This window comes from Gopherus flavomarginatus, chromosome 1 (genome assembly GCF_025201925.1).
Source record: "Gopherus flavomarginatus isolate rGopFla2 chromosome 1, rGopFla2.mat.asm, whole genome shotgun sequence".
NCBI classification, from domain to species: domain Eukaryota; kingdom Metazoa; phylum Chordata; order Testudines; family Testudinidae; genus Gopherus; species Gopherus flavomarginatus.
In genome coordinates, this window is record NC_066617.1 from 22,903,008 (window position 1) to 22,924,408 (window position 21,401).

The 21,401-nt window shown below is 43.5% G+C and overlaps 1 protein-coding gene across 4 annotated transcripts in view; it reads left to right on the forward strand.

Moving 5' to 3' along the window:
- CACNA2D1 (calcium voltage-gated channel auxiliary subunit alpha2delta 1) overlaps nt 1-21,401 on the forward strand; it is a 613,296-nt gene that overhangs the window by 562,371 nt on the left and 29,524 nt on the right. For all 4 annotated transcript variants that reach the window (XM_050936798.1, XM_050936799.1, XM_050936801.1 and 1 more), the window contains exons 27-30: nt 3,959-4,062; nt 5,604-5,690; nt 7,253-7,320; nt 10,412-10,450. In XM_050936798.1, coding sequence (XP_050792755.1) covers nt 3,959-4,062; nt 5,604-5,690; nt 7,253-7,320; nt 10,412-10,450 — 298 coding nt within the window. The remainder of the gene's footprint in view (nt 1-3,958; nt 4,063-5,603; nt 5,691-7,252; nt 7,321-10,411; nt 10,451-21,401) is intronic.

Below are 21,401 nucleotides of genomic sequence, written 5' to 3' on the forward strand. Positions count from 1 at the left end.
GTTTGTTGTGAGAATTAAGGAATTTGGGTCTTGGGGTCTCCAGGGAAAGTTTTTGGGGGGACCAGAGTGCCCCAAAACACTATATTTTTGGGTGGTGGCAGCTTATCAGATCTAAGCTGGTAATTAAGCTTAGAAGAATTCATGCTGGTACTCCATCTTTTGGACTCTAAAGTTCAGATTGGGGAATTATACCGTGACAGGGATATACATTTAAGTTGATCCTGTATTATGGTGTCTTTAAAAAGTTTCCATGCAGCTTGCGGGGATTTCACTTTTGGCGCTGTACACTTTGTTATTTTTCTCCTAATTTTTGTGTAGTCCCCCTTTCTAAAATTAAATGCTACAGTGTTGGGCTGCTGTGGTCTTTTCCCTGCCACAGGGATGTTAAATTTAATTATATTATGGTCACTATTTCCAAGTTGTACCTCTTGGACCAGATCCTGTGCTCCATTGAGGACTAAATCAAGAATTGCCTCTCCTCTAGTGGGTCCAGGACTAGCTGCTCCAAGAAGCAGTCATTTAAGATGTCAAGAAACTGTATCTTTGCATGAGGTGACATGTACCCGGTCAGTATGAGGATAGTTGAAATCCCCCATTATTAACTGAGTTTGGTATTTTAATATCTTCTCTAATCTCCCTGAGCATTTCACACTCACTGTCACCATCCTGGTCAGGTAGTCAGTAATATATCCCTATCGCTATATTCTTATTATTAAGAGCATGGAATTACTATACATAGAGATTCTATGGCACAGTTAGGTTCATTTAAGGTTTTTGCTTCTTTTGATTCTACACTTTCTTTCACATATAGTGCCACTCCCCTACCACAACCTGTTCTGTCCTTCCAATATATTTTGTACCCTTCTGATACATAATAAGAAATACTGTCACTCCCCTACCTCGACCTGTTCTGTCCTTCCAATATATTTTCTACCCTTCTGATACATAATAAGAAATACTATTATGCAGGTTGTCTTTCAGTTGCACCTTCCTGTGTGGTAATCATATGTCATAGACAGGGCCTCTGGGCAGGGGGGCAAGAGGGGCAATTTGCCCCGGGCCCCACAGTAGCCCCCTGAGAGTTTTTTGGGACCCCTGGAGTGAGGTCCTTCACTTTGCTCCAGGAGCCTCGGAAAACTCTTGCGGGGCCCGGGCCCCCGGAGCTGCTTGTGCTCCTGGTCTTCGCTGGTGGGAGAGTCCTTCTACTCTGGGGTGAAATGACCCCCCGCCGGTGAATTACCGCTGAAGCGGGACCCACCGCCGAAGTGCAGCCAGGTCTTCGGCGGTAATTCGGTGGTGGGAGGCCCTTCCGTTCCGGGACCCACTGCCAAAGTGCCCTGAAGACCCGTGGCAGGGGCCCCCAACTGCTGAATTACTGCCGAAGACCCGGCTGCACTTCGACGGTAATTCGCCGGCGGGGGGCCCCCGCCACAGGTCTTTGGGGCCCTTTGGTGGTGGGTCCCAGATCAGAAGGACCTCCCACCGCCGAATTATCACTGAAGCGGGGGCCTCCCGCCGCCGAAGACCTCAGGCCCCCGGAATCCTCTGGGCGGCCCTGGTCATAGACACTGTCTACATGGTAAATGAGACATTGCTTTAAGTTATACTTATGGAGTTATTTTCTCACTAAATCTCTGATTTTCCCTCCAAATTTCACACAGACAAACTGACCATGCAAATGGATATCTTTGCCTATGTGTAGTCCCAATTCATTAGGGCTCCATGTGATTGCAATAGTCCATCTGAACACAGGGAGTTTGTAAGATCAAGTCCCAGCACTGTCTACTCTGTGGTGAGCACAATCTAACAATTGTGAAGTCCAGAGTGGCCATAGGTCAGTTAAGATTATGAGGATGGTATGTACTGTATTTATCCTCAGTAGATGAAAAGGTAGCAAAGGTTTAAAAAACTCACAAATCTGTGTTTCTTTTCAACAAACTGATTATGACACAATTCACTGTTTGCAATGTTTGTGCTTAAATTTACTCTCCCAACACTGTTGTTAGAAGTAAATACTGAGAACTTCTTCTCATAATATGGGCCTGTATGCATATACAAGCATAGTTTATACCTAGTTGAAATAATCTTGCTGTGTCCATTAGGTGATGGAATTCCAGCAGTACTTTCATAGTAGATCACAGCAGAACAAAGAGAACAAAGAAAAAGCAATTTACTATAATGTGTTAATATGTATCTGCATTTTTCTTCTATCCATGTAAATGTTGTTGCCGGCATTGAGGTCTTCACATTTATCATTTGTCTTCAGTCTTCTTCGGGGTTCTGCCATGAAGTTATAGGGCTAAGTCATCCCCTCCACTTTTCTCACTAAGAGGATGAAAACAAATGAAGACCCACTGAAATAGCTCATATTTTGTAGGCAGATATAATGTACCTTCCCTCCCCGTCCAGCCTACAGTTGCAACTCTGTGGAAGCCCTTAACTCTCTCTGACCTTGCTATCTGGCTGTGTTACAGCCTAGGCTCCCAACTAGGCTAAAACATGGCCTGCTAACAGTGCTTCTTTTGTCTTAACTTGCATCTTAATGGGCCTTTTCAATCTTGTTAAGCTAACTCAATTGAACTAGCACAGTCAAAACATCATTTTGCCCATGAAGGCACACCCACTGTGTTTGGGTCACCATGATTTGTGTATGCATAGGGGAAGCGGTTTCATGCCTTGTGAGGAAGGGACACAGCTAGGGAAGTGATGTTTTATGAATCATTTCCCTCCCCCCCAGTCTTGCAGTAAGATAATAGTGACCCTGTCAGTACTGAATTTAATCCTGATTTGAGTTCACAGCTTCCCGAGACTCAAATGGGTTTAAGAGCAAAGTTTCTGAAGGAGATATGCTCCCATGGAAGACAAGTGGGAACTGGAGAATAACATGGACACAGTGCTTTCACACACATACTTAGGCCCACGATGGATGCCCAAAATTTGGGTGAATAAAATTTAAAAAAAGTCAGCTGATCTTTCTTTTAGTCAGTATGTCAATGCACTGACTGATGGACAGCTGATCTGAGAGCAACTTTTCCTGCTGAAATAATCTGCACTGATACATGTGAAATCTCATATGTGCCTTGATTTTCTTTGAACTGCAGATTTTAGCTATGTCACATTTGAAACTGGTCTGTAATGTTATTGAATTTCTACTGAGTGTGAAGCAGGAGCAGGTCAATCAAAGCTTCTTCGCAGTAAAGTGATGTCCTTCTAAAAGCCATGTGACCACTTAACACCTAACAGCTCAACATTCATTTGGCTGACAAGCTTGAAAATCATGAATACTCTACAGTACTCACAAGTACTCCCAGAATGTAAAGGGGAGTGATCCAACATTAACAGATAGTATAGAGGACACATGAAAGTGATAACATTTCATACCATATCATGCAATTCTTATCTTCAGTTATTTAGGATGTGGGGGGGGATTATATTAATATGAATTTATATGGCAAATTTATCTTTTCCCTGGGATTATTTTGTATATTTTACCCATTAAAAATGTTACGGAGTATGTTCCCCAGTGGATTTGCCTCTCATATGCCTGTAGTGCTCAGTTTCTCTCTCCCTCTCTTAAGTCTGTTAAGCTGCTTGTGTGATTTTCAATAAAGGATGTCATGCAAAATAAGTCTATGGTTTTATGTTTTAAATAAACCCAGTGATAGATTTAAAATCAGAAAAATGTCCTTATAACCATTCTGAACCTGGTCCATGTTGTTTTGGGGAACCCTTTCTCCATTCTGTGGTCTGTTTGGTTTTGTTTTTCTCATTGCAGTTTGTAATTTAAGTTGTTGAAAGCTCAGACTTTCATGAACGATAGGCACAAATACATTGTAATAAAAGGAGCTTCCCAATCAAGACATTTATATTAAGTGGGGGAATAAACCTCTGCCTTGCAGCTCAAAATGAAAATCTGACAGACTTTCTTTTTTTATGACCTTTTCCCCCCCATGTATAGGGCAGGAGATGATTGGACAGAAAATCCTGAAACTTATGAAGTCAGTTTCTATAAACGGAGCTTGGATAATGACAACTATATCTTCACAGCTCCATACTACAACAGTAAGTCATTACTACTTTGAAATTCCAGAGGAAACTGGCACAATATAAACATTTGTGGATGTTTTCCTCCTTTGCAGCTGAGTTCGCTTTTTAAAGTTGCATAGTTCAGAACAGACATTCCAACAGTGGCTGCTGGTTCATTGGGGAAGCAGCTCTAAAATAAATGTCACTCAGGTTTGGAAACTGTCATCACAATCAGTCATCCATCCTAGTCAGGTGATGTGCTCTGCATTGTTTCTCCCGGTGACTAACAGGCTAAAATGCATGTTGGTTTTATATTTTGTTAATTAATTGGGCTTGACAGGTTTCTGTAGATTTCTCAAATGCAGAGTTTTTTGTGTGAAGGAAACTACAGTGTCCGTGTATCATACAGTCTGCAAGAGCCTCAGTTCCATGTATTGACATCGGAGAGGGGATCCAAGAGCAATTGTATATAGCTGAGTTCCCTAGATCTCATCAGTGTTGGCTCTAGCCATCCAGGGGGGAACCAGGCCCAAAGGGAGGTGCAAAGTGGCAAGGAAGGCCTGAAGTTTCACCACTGCTTTAACACCACACTATTTATTTTTTCCAAAATGAGCTTGGATAAGTGCAGTCACAGAACTGTGTGGTCCTGAGAGCTTTTCTTCTGCGTGGAGGCCAGACTGTGCCACTGATTTATTTAACACTTCAAACCTTTGAGTTTGAATTATTTTACAGATCAGTTTTATTCTGCTGAAATGGTTTGTGACCTTTTGTAATATTTAAAACCTAAATATCCAAATAATAAACTGGGGTTGATGAGAAGAGGTCCATCACCGAGACACATTAACCTTGTCATGCTCCTCTGAAAGGAGATGCTGCTGTGAATGAGATACTCTTCCCTCTTAGAGGGAGTATTTTATTTCATCTACAATTATTTCATATACATTTTAATTATTGCAGTTTTCAAAAAATACTAGCCAGGTAGTAAAATGGTCTGCTTCAAAACCTTTTAGGAATCCTGTTCCTTTGAAAGTCTCAGGACATTTTTTTTTTTTTTTTTTGTTACTTCATTTTCCATATTAAACAATGCTGCCTGCAGGTTAGCCTGTCACAGTACCAGTCATCATTTACTGAGTGTTCTTAGTGGGCTGCGCACTGTCCAGTGACTAGAAGACTGTACGGGCTCTATTTAATGACCATACAATCTATGGTCCCTATTCTGTATTTCATGGGGCTGCTCCCGGCTGTGTTTGCAGAATCAGACTAACTACACAGAACAGTGGAACTAACTGTACACACAGAGCTGTCAAATGAACAAAGTAAATAAAAAAGAGCAAAATATATTTTCCTCAAACTGTTCTGATTGTTCAGGATTCTAAGCATAGCTGGGGGTAACTATTAAGTACAATTAGTAAGTGCAACATTTTCATATAGAGATTTGGGTTGGGGATGATGGTTGCCAATTAAATAATGGTTAATTTCTTGATTGAACTTGCGTTGAGGGGTAGGACTTCTTTATTTAGGGCCAGGAATAGGAAAAGATCACATCGCTCCTTTTAACCTTTTGTTTTTTCTCTCAGAAAGTGATGCCAGTAGCTATGAAACAGGCATTATGGTGAGCAAGGCTGTGGAAATAACCATTGGTGGAAAACTTCTTAAACCCGCAGGTGAGATGGAATGGTGCTAGCACTCTAAATACACAAGTTCTTTTGTTGTTTCCCATCACGAACGTCCATAAGAAATCTAACTGAAATCTCAAAGCAGTCTGTCTTTTAAAATTTTTCTTCACGAGGCTTTTTTTAATTTTGCTGGTGAAAATCTAGTCAAAAAGCTGATAGTGTGTTAGTAAAGATATTTGGTTGATTATGTAACCCTTCTGCCCCTCTGAATTGGCAGCAACAAGGGCTGGGTTCAGTATCCAGGGGTTCTGTTTCAATAACACCATGCATAACCAGCTCGAGCCCCCACCCAGTGACCTGGGACACTTACATACCACACCCCCTGGGCGCCTCTAGGAGGCAATACTTCCCCTCTCGCAAGCACGGAGTCTGAGTGTAGCAAAATCCTTTTAATAAAGGAAGGAAACAATGCGGCATCCCACTGGAGAAACACCACAAACAGGATTATAACACAAACCATAAACAAACAAACAAACAAAAAACCACCCCCAGGTACGTTTGGCAATGTCCTTTTCCCCTTAGGGTCTTAAGTCCAATCACCCCAAAGTCCAACAACCCAAAAGTCTCTGGTCAGTGCCACCCCAGAATTCGAGAGTTTATCTGCAGAGTTTTACCCCCCCCCAAGCCTGGGTGGAAAGGGGGGGGAAGTTCACACAGGGTGTTAAGGGGCACCTTACATGAGCCAGGGCCAACTGCCCCGCCTCTCCGTGGAGTTCTGCTGCAGCCTTCACCACGACCAGCTCCACCACACCAGCTGTGCCGCTCCTCCAGCTGTCCCTGCAAACCGCTTCACTCCGCTCACTGTTCCATGGGCTGCTCCAACACACTGCAAACTGCCCTGCCAGCCGCTTAACAATAGGTCTTCAGGCTCCCCCACTAGTTAGCACAGCACTCTGTGATCTCAATTCAGCTCTTTCAGTGATTTCAGCTCTTAGTAGGGGAGCCCTGGTGCTGGTGCACCTTTGGCCCAACATGAATTCAGCTCAGCAGTCTCTAGATAGACTCCTAACAGAATTAAAAATTAGCTGTACTCTTTAACATTTGAGAGAGGAGGATGTGCAATTGGTGTTCCAGGCCCTCAAAAGGGGCCCATACCATCAGGTACACACACCAGTCCCCAACCTCTCTCAATTCATGGGGTTTTGGAACTCATGTCCCATGTTTAGCAAGTACCACCCAACTGAGGCTGAGTCATTTCTGTCACAAAGCTGTCCCATCCCAAGCTGCTGTGGGGTTATGTTATGCTAAGTGGGGGGGGGGGTGCATGCCAATGCAAATTCTTAAAATTCTTTCCACACTCTCTACAATTCACCACCAGATGTCAAGGTAGCGCTCAGCCTGACCCTGCTTACAATTAGAATAATGAAGGGCCTTGGAGGACAGATGACTGGTCAGAAAAATGATTTCTTTTAGTTTATCAGCTTCAGAAGTTAGACTTTTATGGTGAATTTTTCATTTGTTTTAGGATCTTGCCTTTTGTTGTTGTTGTTGTTTCCTTTCATTTTGCTAAATAGAATGTCCTGGTTTGTTTGTTTGCTTCTTTGTTTTAGTTGTTGGAATAAAAATTGATGCAAACAGCTGGATGGAAAATTTCACCAAAACCACAACCAAGAGCCTGGTAAGGAATTGATTGACTTCTGTTGAACTTCATTTGCTTTTTCTCTAAGCTATGAGCACAAGCCGGTGCTTCCTCCTTCTGTGCAGGCAAGGGGAAGTCTGTATTACAACTTCACAAAGGTCCACAGTTGCTGACTGGTGGTGGTGTTTAAAGCATTCAAAACGCAAAATGCATCTATTAAAAAGCAGCTGTATTTTTTCAGTTACACACTTATACATGTCTTGCGTTGGAGGTTAGAATATATCTCAAGATTTAATAGTAACAATGGAGAAAAGAAAATGCATAGCAATGGCATATGTCAACCACTAGAGACAGTATTGTGTTTTTACAATGAGCCAAAACTCTCAGAAAAGCAGGGACACCCATAGCTGGCCGGTGCCAGCTGACTCAGGCTTCCAGAACTCAGGCTCCAAGGCTGTTTAATTGTGGCATAGACATTCAGGCTGGCCTACAGCCTCAGTTCTGGGACCCTTCCCCTGGCAGGAGTTGAATGAGAAGGGGAGAAAATTAGTGGCAGCTAGAAGGAAAAGTAAAGGGAGGATCTGACACACTGGGGAAGGGGAGGGACAAGAAGTAGTTGAGGAACAAACAGGCTCAATGAGCCACAGTTGCTGGGAACCCAGATTCATGTCTGGCATGCTAGTATTATCAGAGCTGTCGCTCTACTGGTAAGCTGAGTGCGGAGAAACAACTCCATGTGCCAACACATCAACATGAGGTGAAGAAAGCTGTTTGTCTGAAAAAGAAAGAAAGTCGACTTGTGGGAGTCAGTGAGTGCAAAAGAGGCTGCAGTGTGGTCTGGGAGCTGAGTAGCCCAACACACAATAGAACGAAGAAGGGGGGGGGGGTGAGAGAGAAAGAGAGAGAGAGTTGGCACAGAAACTACCAAAATTGAAGAGTGGTGAACCTCCTTGATCTCTGAACACAGTTAAAGTGAAAAACTGACATGTTCCTATGTATTTTTTATATAGTTGGGGAAAAAATACATAGGAACATGCCAGTTTTTCACTTTAACTCTATTCATAGATCAAGGATGTTCACCTCTTTTCGGTTTTGGTAGCTTCTGTGCCCACCATCTCTCTCTCTCTCTCTCTCTCGCTCTCACACACACACTCTTTCTTCCTTCTATTGTGTGCTGTGTTTTTGTGTATGTATACCCACACACACACACACACACATACACACAAGGGCTGTCAAGTGATTAAAAACATTAATCATGATTAATCGTACTGTTAAACAATATTTACATATTTTTGATGTTTTCTGCATTTTCAAATATATTGATTTCAGTTACAACACAGAATACAAAGTGTACAGTGCTCACTTTATATTTATTTTATTACATATATTTGCACTATAAAAAACAAAAGAAATAGTATTTTTCAATTCGCCTAATACAAGTGCTATAGAGCAATCTCTTTATCATGAAAGTTGAATTTACAAATGTAGAATTATGTACAAAATATAACTGCATTCAAAAATAAAACAATGTAAAACTTTAGAGCCTACAAGTCCACTCAGTCCTACTTCAGCCAATCATTCAGACAAACAAGTTTGGTTACATTTGCAGGAGATAATGCTGCCTGGTTCCTGTTTACAATGTCACCTGAAAGTGAGAGCATGGCACTGTTGTAGCCAGCGTCACAAGATATTTATGTGCCAGATGCACTAAAGATTCATATTTCCCTTCATGCTTCAACCACCATTCCAGAGGACATGCGTCCATGCTGATGACGGTCCAAAGCAGAGTGGAGCAACGCATGTTCATTTTCAGCATCTGATTCAGATACTCTCCAGCAGAAGGTTGATTTTCTATTTTGGTGGTTTGGGTTCTGTAGTTTCTGCATCGGAGTATTGTTCTTTTAAGACTTCTGAGAGCATGCTCCACACCTTGTCCCTCTCAGATTTTGGAAGGCATTTCAGATTCTTAAACCTTGGGTCGAGTGCTGTAGCTTTTTTTAGAAATCTCACATTGTTACTTTCTTTGCCTTTTGTCAAATCTGCTGTGAAAGTGTTCTTAAAACAAATGTGCTGGGTCATCATCCGAGACTGCTATAACATGAAATATATGGCAGAATTCAGGTAAAACAGAACAGGAGACATACAATTCTCCCCCAAGGAGTTCAGTCACTAATGTAATTAATGCATTTTTTTTAACAAGCATCATCAGCATGGAAGCATGATCTTTGGAATGGTGGCTGAAGCATGAACGGGCATAGGAATGTTTAGAATATCTTGCAAAGCCTGTTCTCACTTTCAGGTGACATTGTAAATAAGAGGCAGACAGCAGTGTCTCCTGTAAATGTAAACAAACTTTTTTGTCTTAGCAATTGGCTGAACAAGAAGTAGGACTGAGTGGACTTGTAGGCTCTAAAGTTTTATATTGTTTTGTTTTCGAGTGCAGTTATGTAACAAAAAAAAATCTACATTTGTAAGTTACATTTTCACAATAAAGAGATTGCACTACAGTACTTGTATGAGGTGAATTGAAAAATACTATTTCTCTTATCATTTTTACAGTACAAATTTGTAATAATATAGAATAATATAAAGTGAGCACTGTACACTTTGTATTTTGTGTTGTAATAGAAATCAATATCTTTGAAAATGTAAAGAAATCCAAAAATATTTAATAAATTTCAATCGGTATTCTGTTGTTTTAACAGTGTAATTAATCACGATGAATTTTTTTGAGTGAATCGTGTGAGTTAACTGTGATTAATCAACAGTGTGTGTGTGTGTGTGTGTGTGTGTGTGTGTGTGTGTGTGTGTGTGTGTGTGTGTGTGTGTGTGTGTGTGTATACAAACTACTACCAACCAAAAGAAACAAAGAGGGAATTAATAAAATCTATAAATAAATAAATCTACCCTGAGCAGAGTTTTGACCCCAAGTGGCAAGTGCAGTGCACTCAGATACCATGGTAATGGGTACCAGTATAAAACCCTTTAGTGGACAGCCAGGCACACACAAAAAACACCTGGGTTTGTCTTGAATCCAACTATTTATACTCATGAATTAATGAATATCACGTAATAGAACAGACTTTCTAAGAAACCATTCCCTAAAGATTATTATTCTTCTATTTTCCAGTGCAACAGTGAACTTTGTGGCTGTGAAAGAAACAGTATGGTAAGAATAAACTTAGTAATAAATACCCTGCAGAGAGGGAAGAGTCCCCTTTGAGGCCATCAAAACTTGTGACCACTGTTATACCCAATTACTTTCTGCAAGTTAAAAACAGAAGCAGTGTTAGCAGAGAGTTGACAGTCTTCTGTGTCTAGGAAGAGAGAGGTGAGGATTCTGAGAGGGATGCTATTGTGAGAAAATGAAATGAAGTGATAGGCAAGGGAGTCCTTGAAATGAGACTATAAGAACTAAAGGGGAGCGAAGAAGAAGAAGAAATAACAACATAATATGGGAGAGAGCAGTAGGAAATGGGGGAGTTGTGAAAAAGAAGATGAGGAGAGAAAAGATGGTGAAGCTTTTTAAAGAAAGAGGTGAAGAGAAAGGAGAAGGAGCTTAAAAAGAGAGAGAGGGAAAATAAGAGAAATTGAGAAGAGAGACAAAAAGAAGAGGTGAAGGAATGTGAAGAGGTGGAAAGCAAGAACAGATGCACAGTGTTTTACCTAGTGAATATTAGTTCACAATTAGTTTCTCCTCTGTCTTATTGTATCTCTTTCACAAACATCCTGTACATTTCAGTAGGAGGGAAGGCAAGGAAACCTATGTTGAGCGTGTGTAACCAACACACATCCTGTCCCCTCTAGTGGCACCAAGACCACTTAGAGATGAATGAATCTGCTACAGCCTTAGCTAAGAGCCGTGTGGCTTTTCGCTCAGACAGAGCAGTGGTGGGCAACCTGCAGCCGCAAACAGCCCATCATGGTTAAGCCACTGACGGGCTGCGAGACAGTTTGTTTACATTGACCTTCCACAGCTACAGCTGCCTGCAGCTACCAGTGGCCACGGTTTGCCATTCCCAGCCAATGGGAGCTGTGGGAAGTCCCCCGAGCCACAGGTTGCCCACTACAGCGGTAGAGGCTCATGCACTAAGCTTTAGAGGTCTCAGGTTCGATACTGGTGACCGTGATCTGTTGGTGTTACACATTCATGTTATATTAATATTTAGTTTGGATTCTGCCTAATTTGGATTCTGTATTATCAAATAATTTGAGGGAGAGAGACAGACGATATCCTTAAATCCACCATAATGCACACAGCACCCTCCAGTGTGTGGGGATACTAGACTTTCCACTAGCTTCCTTCCCTCCATCCCCTGCTGAGCCAGGATTTTGGGGCATTGGCCCTGGAAGCACTAATGAGTGATGATTTTACAGCTTCAGGAGCCCTAATGTTGTCAGGAACTCCTAATTCTCTCATGTTCTTAAGCGCCTTCTTCAATCGGGACATCTGTGAGTTCTTTTGTGGGGTTGGGAGAATGACTGTTGGGTGTGGGACTTGTGGCTAATTGTCAGGCCCAGGCAGCAGCACCGTATCCTCAGATAATAGGAAGATCAATGTATGCTCTATAGCAGCAGTTCTGAAACTTTAGGAACCCGAGGATCCCCATTTGAATTTAATTTTTTTTAAACCCTAAATCCCCGCTCAGTCCCAGGCCTCACCCCCACTCCACCCCTTCCCCCAAGGCCCAACCCCCAGCCCACCTCTGCCCGTCCCCACTCCATCCTTGCTCCTCTTCTCCTCACCTCTTTCTGGCTCCTCTCCCTCCCTCCCAGCGCCTTCTGCACACTGCTGAACAGCTGTTCCCCAGCATGCAGGAGGCACTGGGAGGGAGGGGGAGAAGTTGGATCAACAGGGACCACAGACCCCGTACCCTTGGCGACCCCCAGGTGTCTGTGTGCAGACCCCAGTTTGAGAAATGCTGCTCCATAGTTAATCAATGGACTTTCTGACCCCAGCACCTGGCACCTGTAGAAATCCACCCATGCCACTGGGACAGCAGCAGAGAAATTGGCTCTTAGCTCTGTGTGGAACTGGTGCCCTAGTTGGAGAAGAAGGGGTTCATCATCTGAAGAGGGTGAAAAAAACAAAGCAAAATAAAGTAAATAATGTGAAAATAATTATAGGCAGCAAGTCCAGGTTTACTGTTTTAAAAGACTCCTACCACTAAAAGCCTTTTTGATTTCAAAAGGGCTAACTTTAAAGAATTAAGGAAATTAGTTAGGGAAGTGGATTGGACAGAAGAACTTGTGGATCTAAAGGCGGAGGAGGCCTGGAATTACTTCAAGTCAAAGTTGCAGAAACTATCAGAAGCCTGCATCCCAAAAAAGGGGGAAAAAATCATAGGCAGGAGTTGTAGACCAAGCTGGATGAGCAAGCATTTCAGAGAGGTGATTAAGAAAAAGCAGAAAGCCTATAAGGAGTGGAAGGGGGGCGGGATTAGCAGGGAAAGCTACCTTATTGAGGTCAGAACATGTAGGGATGGAGTGAGAAAGGCTTAAAGGCATGTAGAGTTGGACCTTGCAAAGGGAATTAAAACCAATAGTAAAAGGTTCTATAGCCATATAAATAAGAAGAAAAAAAGAAAGAAGAAGTGGGACTGCTAAACACTGAGGATGGAATGAAGGTAAAGAATAATCTAGGCATGGCCCCATATCTAAGTAAATACTTTGTCTCAGTCTTTAATGAGGCTAATGAGGAGCTTAGGGATAATGGAAGGATGACAAATGGGAATGAGGATATGGAGGTAGATATTACCACATCCGAGGTAGAAACCAAATTCGAACAGCTTAATGGGACAAAATCGGAGGGCCCAGATAATCTTCATCCAAGAATATTAAAGGAACTGGCACATGAAATTGAAAGCCCATTAGCAAGAATTTTTAATGAATCAGTAAACTCAGGATTTATACCATATGACTGGAGAATTGCTAACATAGTTCCTGTTTTTAAGAAAGGGGGAAAAAAGTGCGCCGAGTAACTATAGGCCTGTTAGTTTGACATCTGTAGTATGTAAGGTCTTGGAAAAAATTTTGAATGAGAAAGTAGTTAAGGACACTGAGGTCAATGGTAATTGGGACTGTCATAAACAGATAGCTAAGGGTTAATGTCTCTTTCACCTGGAAAGGAGTAACCTGAAACACCTGACCAGAGGACCAATCAGGAAACAAGACTTTTTCAAATCTGGGTGGAGGGAAGTTTTGGTTGTGAGTTCTTTGTTCTTTGTCTTGGTCTGACCCTCTCGGCTATCAGAGTGATTTTTCTATCTCCAGCTTGCTAATCTTCTGTTTCCAAGTTGTAAGTACAAGATAGTAAGACGATAAGGTTTTTATTGTTTTCTTTTTGTATTTACATGTGTGTAGTTGCTGGAGTGTTTTGAATTGTATTCTTTTTGAATAAGGCTGTTTATTCATATTTCTTTTAAGCAATTGACCCTGTATTTGTCACCTTAACACATAGAGACCATTTTTATGTATTTTTTCTTTCTTCTTATAAAGCTTTCTTTTTTAGACCTGTTAGAATTTTTCTTTAGTGGGAATTCCAGGGAATTAAGTCTGCAACTCACCAGGGAATTGGTGGGAGGAAGAAGTCAAGGGGAAAATCTCTTTGTGTTAGATTTACTAGCCTGATTTTGCATACCCTCTGGGTGAAGAGGGAAGTACTTGTGTTTCCAGGACTGGAAACGGGGAGGGTGGAGTCCCTCTGTTTAGATTCACGGAGCTTGCTTCTGTGTATCTCTCCAGGAACCCAGGGAGGGAACTCCTGGAAGGAAGAAGGGGGGGAAATGGTTTATTCCCCTTTGTTGTAAGACTCAAGGAATTTGAGTCTTTGGGGTCCCCAGGGAAGGTTTTTGGGAGGACCAGAGTGCCCCAAAACACTCTAATTTTTTTGGGTGGTGGCAGCTTTACCAGGTCCAAGCTGGTAACTAAGCTTGAAGGTTTTCATGCTAACACCCATATTTTGGACGCTAAGGTCCAAATCTGGGAATTATGTTATGACATGGTATGCAGTGGTGGGATAGATAGAATCCAGAAGCCAGTAGGAATATTATATTTTTCTTTTCTCTGCTAGTGGCTTTTAAGCAGAGAGGGTTTGGTTTTAAAAGCAACCAGAATTTTTTTTTCTGTGGTTTCCTGGCAGTAGCTTGCATATTAAGCTGTGACAAACGGGTCTTTTGTCAGACAATAGCACTCCGATTGTGAGTCAAGTATCCCAGCAATACACATGCAAATAAAGTGGTTTTTCTAGTTTACTTTACATTTAAAAGATTAGCTAGAGGAAGAAAGGGAAAAAGGCACTGTTGCTAGGCAGACCCCAGGAGGCAACAGAGAACCTGCAGTTCAGAAGATAAACACCAGAGGGCACCCCAACACAAGAAAACAGGAACCATGCCTTCCAAGACAAAAATGGAGGCCGAGGAACAAATCAGAGACGCAGAGCACAAGCAAGATATGGAAAAAAAATACAGGAACTAGAAATAAAACAAAAAGAGATGGAGCTAAGGGAAAGAGAAAAAGAGGCTACCCACAGGAGAGAGTTGGAACTCCTGAGGGAAACCCACCGGCAGGCCCTGGAATTAGAAAAGGCTAAGCAACATGCCCCAGCCAATCCTAACAACCCTTCGCCAATTATGGTTCCACATGCCAAGAAATTTCTCACCTACAAGGCAGGTGATGACACCGAGGCCTTCTTGGAAAATTTTGAAAGAGCCTGTCTTGGGTACAGCATCTCTGAAGACCAGTACATGGTAGAATTGAGGCCACAGCTCAGTGGACCTTTAGCAGAGGTGGCAGCTGAAATGCCTAAGGAGAAAATGAACGACTATAAACTTGTTCAAACCAAGGCCGGATACAGAATGGGGATAACCCCAGATCATGCCCGTCGGCGCTTCAGAACCCAAAAGTGGAAACCAGATGTGTAATCTCCCAAACACGCCTACTACGTTGGGAAAAATTATGAGGCCTGGATATCAGGAAACAATGTTAAATCCATAGACGAACTGCACCTCCTCATACAAATGGAGCAGTTCTTGGATGGTGTTCCTGAGGACATAACATGGTACATACAAGATGGAAAACCCAAAAAACTCACCGAGGCGGGGGAGATTGGAGCTAGATGGATGGAAGTGGCAGAAAGCAAGAAAGCTACTGTCAAGGGGAGCGAATACCCCAGAGGGCACACCGACAATAAACCCTACAACCGAGGGCAACCAAAGACCCCACCTACAACCCAAGTAAAGCCACAGATACCCTATTCTTCCACCTCACCAGTCTCCAGTAACCCACCTCAACCCAGTGACCAGTCAGCTGGAAGATGCTTTAAGTGTAATGAACTGGGACATATCAAGGCCAACTGTCCAAAGAACACCATGCGAGTGCAAGTCATTACACCACCATCACCCAAAAGATCCCCAGGCCCAGATGCCTCTCAAATACCATTGGAGCGAAGGGAAATTTTGAGAGTGGGTGGAAAGAAGGTTACTGCATGGAGAGACACGGGGGCACAAGTGTCAGCTATCCACCAATCCTTCGTAGACCCCAAATTCATCAACCCAAAGGCCCAAGTGACAATTTACCCCTTTATGTCACAAGCTGTAGACTTGCCTACAGCTGAACTGCCTGTCCAGTACAAAGGCTGGTCAGAAATGTGGACTTTTGCAGTCTATGACAATTATTCCATCCCCATGCTACTGGGGGAAGACTTGGCCAACCAGGTGAAGCGGGCCAAGAGAGTGAGAATGGTTACACGTAGCCAAACCAGGCAAGCTTCCAGACCCATTCCTGTTCCTGAGCCGTCCACAGAGGCCCCGTCTGTGTTACCAGAGACCCAGACAGAGGTAGTGGACCCGGATTCCATGCCAACCACTGAAACAGCCACAGCACCTCCAGTCCCAGGCCCGGAACTGGAACAGCAACCAACACCAGCAAGTGCAACTACATCTTCAAACTCAATGCCAGAGGGCGCCAGCGAGCCAGAACTGGCAAAAGCAACAGACAGCCATACCCAAAAGGCTCAGCCAGAGCCTGAAATACCCTCAGGTGCACCAGCGGAGAGCGGTTCACCAGCAACGGAAACAACCCCATCACCTACATCTCTTCCAGAGGGACCAAGCCCAAGTTCCCAGTCTGAGGAAGAACTGGTGACCCCAGCCTCAAGGGAACAGTTCCAGACTGAGCAGGAAGCAGATGACAGCCTTCAGAAAGCTTGGGCTGCGGCATGGAGCACCTCACCGCCTCTCAGCTCTTCTAATCGATCCCGGTTTGTTATAGACCAAGGACTTTTATACAAGGAGATTCTTTCTGGTGGACACCGGGAAGAATGGCAGCCGCAAAAACAGTTGGTGGTTCCAACTAAGTACCGGGGGAAGCTCTTAAGCTTAGCCCATTATCATCCCAGTGGCCATGCTGGGGTGAACAGAACCAAAGACAGATTGGGGAAGTCCTTCCACTGGGAGGGGATGGGCAAGGATGTTGCCAAGTATGTCCGGTCTTGTGAGGTATGCCAAAGAGTGGGAAAACCCCAAGACCAGATCAAGGCCCATCTCCAGCCACTCCCCATAATTGAGGTCCCATTTCAGCGAGTAGCTGTAGATATTCTGGGTCCTTTCCCAAAAAAGACGCCCAGAGGAAAGCAGTACGTACTGACTTTCATGGACTTTGCTACCCGATGGCCGGAAGCAGTAGCTCTAGGCAACACCAGGGCCAACACTGTGTGCCTGGCCCTAACAGACATTTTTGCCAGGGTAAGTTGGCCCTCCGACATCCTTACAGATTCAGGATCTTATTTCCTGGCAGGGACCATGAAAGAACTGTGGGAAACTCATGGGGCAAACCACTTGGTTGCCACCCCGTACCACCATCAAACCAATGGCCTGGTGGAAAGGTTTAATGGAACTTTGGGGGCCATGATATGTAAATTTGTCAACGAACACTCCAATAATTGGGACCTAGTGTTGCAGCAGTTGCTGTTTGCCTACAGGGCTGTACCACATCCCAGTTTAGGGTTTTCATCGTTTGAACTTGTGTATGGTCACGAGGTTAAGGGGCCATTACAGTTGGTGAAGCAGCAATGGGAAGGGTTTACACCTTCTCCAGGGACTAACATTCTGGACTTTGTAAGCAACCTACAAAACACCCTCCGACACTCTTTAGCCCTTGCTAAAGGAAACCTAAAGAATGCTCAGAAAGAGCAAAAGGCCTGGTATGACAAACATACCAGAGAGCGTTCCTTCAAGGTAGGAGACCAGGTTATGGTCTTGAAGGCGCAACAGGCCCATAAGATGGAAGCATCATGGGAAGGGCCATTCACGGTCCAAGAGCGCCTGGGAACTGTGAACTACCTCATAGCATTTCCCAATTCCTCACTAAAGCCCAGAGTGTACCATGTTAATTCTCTCAAGACTTTCTATTCCAGAGACTTACAGGTTTGTCAGTTTACAGTCCAGGAAGATGATGCTGAGTGGCCTGAAGGTGTCTACTACGAACGGAAAAAAGACGGTGGCATGAAAGAGGTGAACCTCTCAACCACCCTGGAATGTCTGCAGCGGCAACAAATCAAGGAGCTGTGCACTAGCTTCGCCCCATTGTTCTCAGCCACCCCAGGACGGACTGAATGAGCATACCACTACATTAACACAGGTAATGCTCACCCCATTAGAACCCCACCCTACCGGGTGTCTCCTCATGCCGAAGCTGCTATAGAACGGGAAATCCAGAACATGCTACAAATGGGTATAATCCGCTCATCTACCAGTGCATGGGCATCTCCAGTGGTTCTGGTACCCAAACCAGATGGGGAAATATGCTTTTGCGTGGACTACCGTAAACTAAATGCGATAACTCGTCCGGACAACTATCCAATGCCATGCACCGATGAGCTATTGGAGAAGTTGGGACGTGCCCAGTTCATCTCTACAATAGACTTAACCAAGGGGTACTGGCAAGTACCGCTAGATGAACCTGCCAAGGAAAGGTCAGCATTCGTCACCCATGCGGGGGTATATGAATTTAATGTCCTTCCTTTCGGGCTGCGAAATGCACCCGCCACCTTCCAGAGGCTGGTAGATGGTCTACTAGCAGGACTGGGTGAATATGCAGTTGCCTACCTCGATAATGTGGCCATTTTTTCAGACTTCTGGCCCGAACACCTACTACACCTGAAAAAGCTCTTTGAGCGTATCAGGCAGGCCGGACTAACTGTTAAGGCCAAAAAGTGTCAAATAGGCCAAAACAGAGTAACTTACCTGGCACACCAGGTGGGTCGAGAAACCATGAACCCCCTACAGGCCAAGGTGGATGCTATCCAAAAGTGGCCTGTCCCAAAGTCAAACAAACAGGTCCAATCCTTCTTAGGCTTGGCCGGGTACTACAGGCGATTTGTACCACACTACAGCCAAATCACTGCCCCACTGACCGACCTGAGCGAAAAGACCCAGCCAAATGCAGTTAAGTGGACTGATGAGTGTCAAAAGGCCTTTAACCAACTTAAGGCAACGCTCATGTCTGACCCTGTGCTCAGGGCCCCGGACTTTGACAAGCCATTCCTAGTAACCACGGATGCATCTGAGCGTGATATAGGAGCAGTTCTCATGCAGGAAGCAACAGATCACAACTTCCATCCTGTCGTGTTTCTCAGCAAGAAACTGTCTGAGAGGGAAAGTCACTGGTCAGTCAGTGAAAAGGAATGCTATGCCATTGTGTACGCCCTGGAAAAGCTACGCCCATATGTTTGGGGACGGCGGTTCCAGCTACAAACTGACCATGCTGCGCTAAAGTGGCTTCATACAGCCAAGGGGAACAACAAGAAACTTCTTCGTTGGAGTTTAGCTCTCCAAGATTTTCATTTTGAAATTCAGCACATTTCAGGAGCTTCTAACAAAGTAGCTGATGCTCTCTCCCGTGAGAGTTTCCCAGAATCCAGTAGTTAAAAAGTGTTCTTCAAATGTAGAAGTCTGTTAGTTATATACTTAGTGGTATATGTAAAGGTGCATGTGTTGTATTAATCTGTTTATTTTAAAGTTCTAGGAGCAAATCGCTGCCAGTAAGGTTCCCCACTGTCTGCAATTTGGGGGGCGTGTCATAAACAGATAGCTAAGGGTTAATGTCTCTTTCACCTGGAAAGGAGTAACCTGAAACACCTGACCAGAGGACCAATCAGGAAACAAGACTTTTTCAAATCTGGGTGGAGGGAAGTTTTGGGTGTGAGTTCTTTGTTCTTTGTCTTGGGTCTGACCCTCTTGGCTATCAGAGTGATTTTTCTATCTCCAGCTTGCTAATCTTCTGTTTCCAAGTTGTAAGTACAAGATAGTAAGACGATAAGGTTTATATTGCTTTCTTTTTGTATTTACGTGTGTGTAGTTGCTGGAGTGTTTTGAATTGTATTCTTTTTGAATAAGGCTGTTTATTCATATTTCTTTTAAGCAATTGACCCTGTATTTGTCACCTTAACACATAGAGACCATTTTTATGTATTTTTCTTTCTTCTTATAAAGCTTTCTTTTTTAGACCTGTTAGAGTTTTTCTTTAGTGGGAATTCCAGGGAATTAAGTCTGCAACTCACCAGGGAATTGGTGGGAGGAAGAAGTCAAGGGGAAAATCTCTTTGTGTTAGATTTACTAAGCCTGACTTTGCATACCCTCTGGGACTGGAAACGGGGAGGGTAGAGTCCCTCTGTTTAGATTCATGGAGCTTGCTTCTGTGTATCTCTCCAGGAACCCAGGGAGGGAACACCTGGAAGGGAGAAGGTGGGGGAAATGGTTTATTCCCCTTTGTTGTAAGACTCAAGGAATTTGAGTCTTAGGGGTCCCCAGGGAAGGTTTTTGGGGGGACCAGAGTGCCTCAAAACACTCTAATTTTTTGGGTGGTGGCAGCTTTACCAGGTCCAAGCTGGTAACTAAGCTTGGAGGTTTTCATGCTAACACCCATATTTTGGACGCTAAGGTCCAAATCTGGGAAATATGTTATGACAGTGACAAAATACAACATCGTATTACAAAAGGTAGATTGTGCCAAACCAACCTGATCTCCTTTTTTGAGAAGGTAACAGATTTTTTAGACAAAGGAAACGCAGTGGATCTAATTTACCTCGATTTCAGTAAGGCATTTGATACGGTTCCACATGGGGAATTATTAGTTAAATCGGAAAAGATGGGGATCAGTATGAAAATTGAAAGGTGGATAAGGAACTGGTTAAAGGAGAGAGTACAACGGGTCGTACTGAAAGGTGAAATGTCAGGCTGGAAGGAGGTTTAGTGGAGTTCCTCAGGGATCTGTTTTGGGACCAATCTTATTTAACCTTTTTATTACTGAACTTGGCAGAAAAAGCGGGAATGTGCTAATAAAGTTTGCAGATGACACAAAGCTGGGAGGTATTGCTAACACAGAGAAGGACCAGGATATCATACAGGAAGATCTGGATGACCTTGTAAACTGGAGTAATAGTAATAAGATGAAATTTAATAGTGAAGAGTGCAAGGTCATGCGTTTAGGGATTAATTACAAGAATTTTAGTTATAAATTGGGGACACATCAGTTGGAAGTAACGGAGGAGGAAATGGACTTCAGAGGATTGGTTGATCATAGGATGACTATGAGTCGCCAGTGTGATATGGCCGTTAAAAAAGCTAATGCAGTTTTAGGATGCATCTGGCGAGGTATTTCCAGCAAAGATAAGGAGGTGTTAGTACCGTTGTACAAGGCACTGGTGAGACCTCATCTGGAATACTGTGTGCAGTTCTGGTCTCCAATGTTTAAGAAGATTGAATTCAAACTGGAACAGGTTCAGAGATGGGCTACTAGGATGATCTGAGGAGTGGAAAACCTGTCTTATGAAAGGAGACTCAAAGAGCTTGGCTTGTTTAGCCTAAGCAAAAGAAGGCTGAGGGGGGATATGATTGCTCTTTATAAATATATCAGAGGGATTAATATTAGGGAGGGAGAGGAATTATTTAAGCTTAGTACCAATGTGGACACAAGAACAAATGGATATAAACTGGACACTAGGAAGTTTAGACTTGAAATTAGACGAAGGTTTCCAACCATTAGAGTGACGTTCTGGAACAGCCTTCCAAGGGGAGTAGTGGGGGCAAAAGATATATCTGGCTTTAAGACTAAGCTTGATA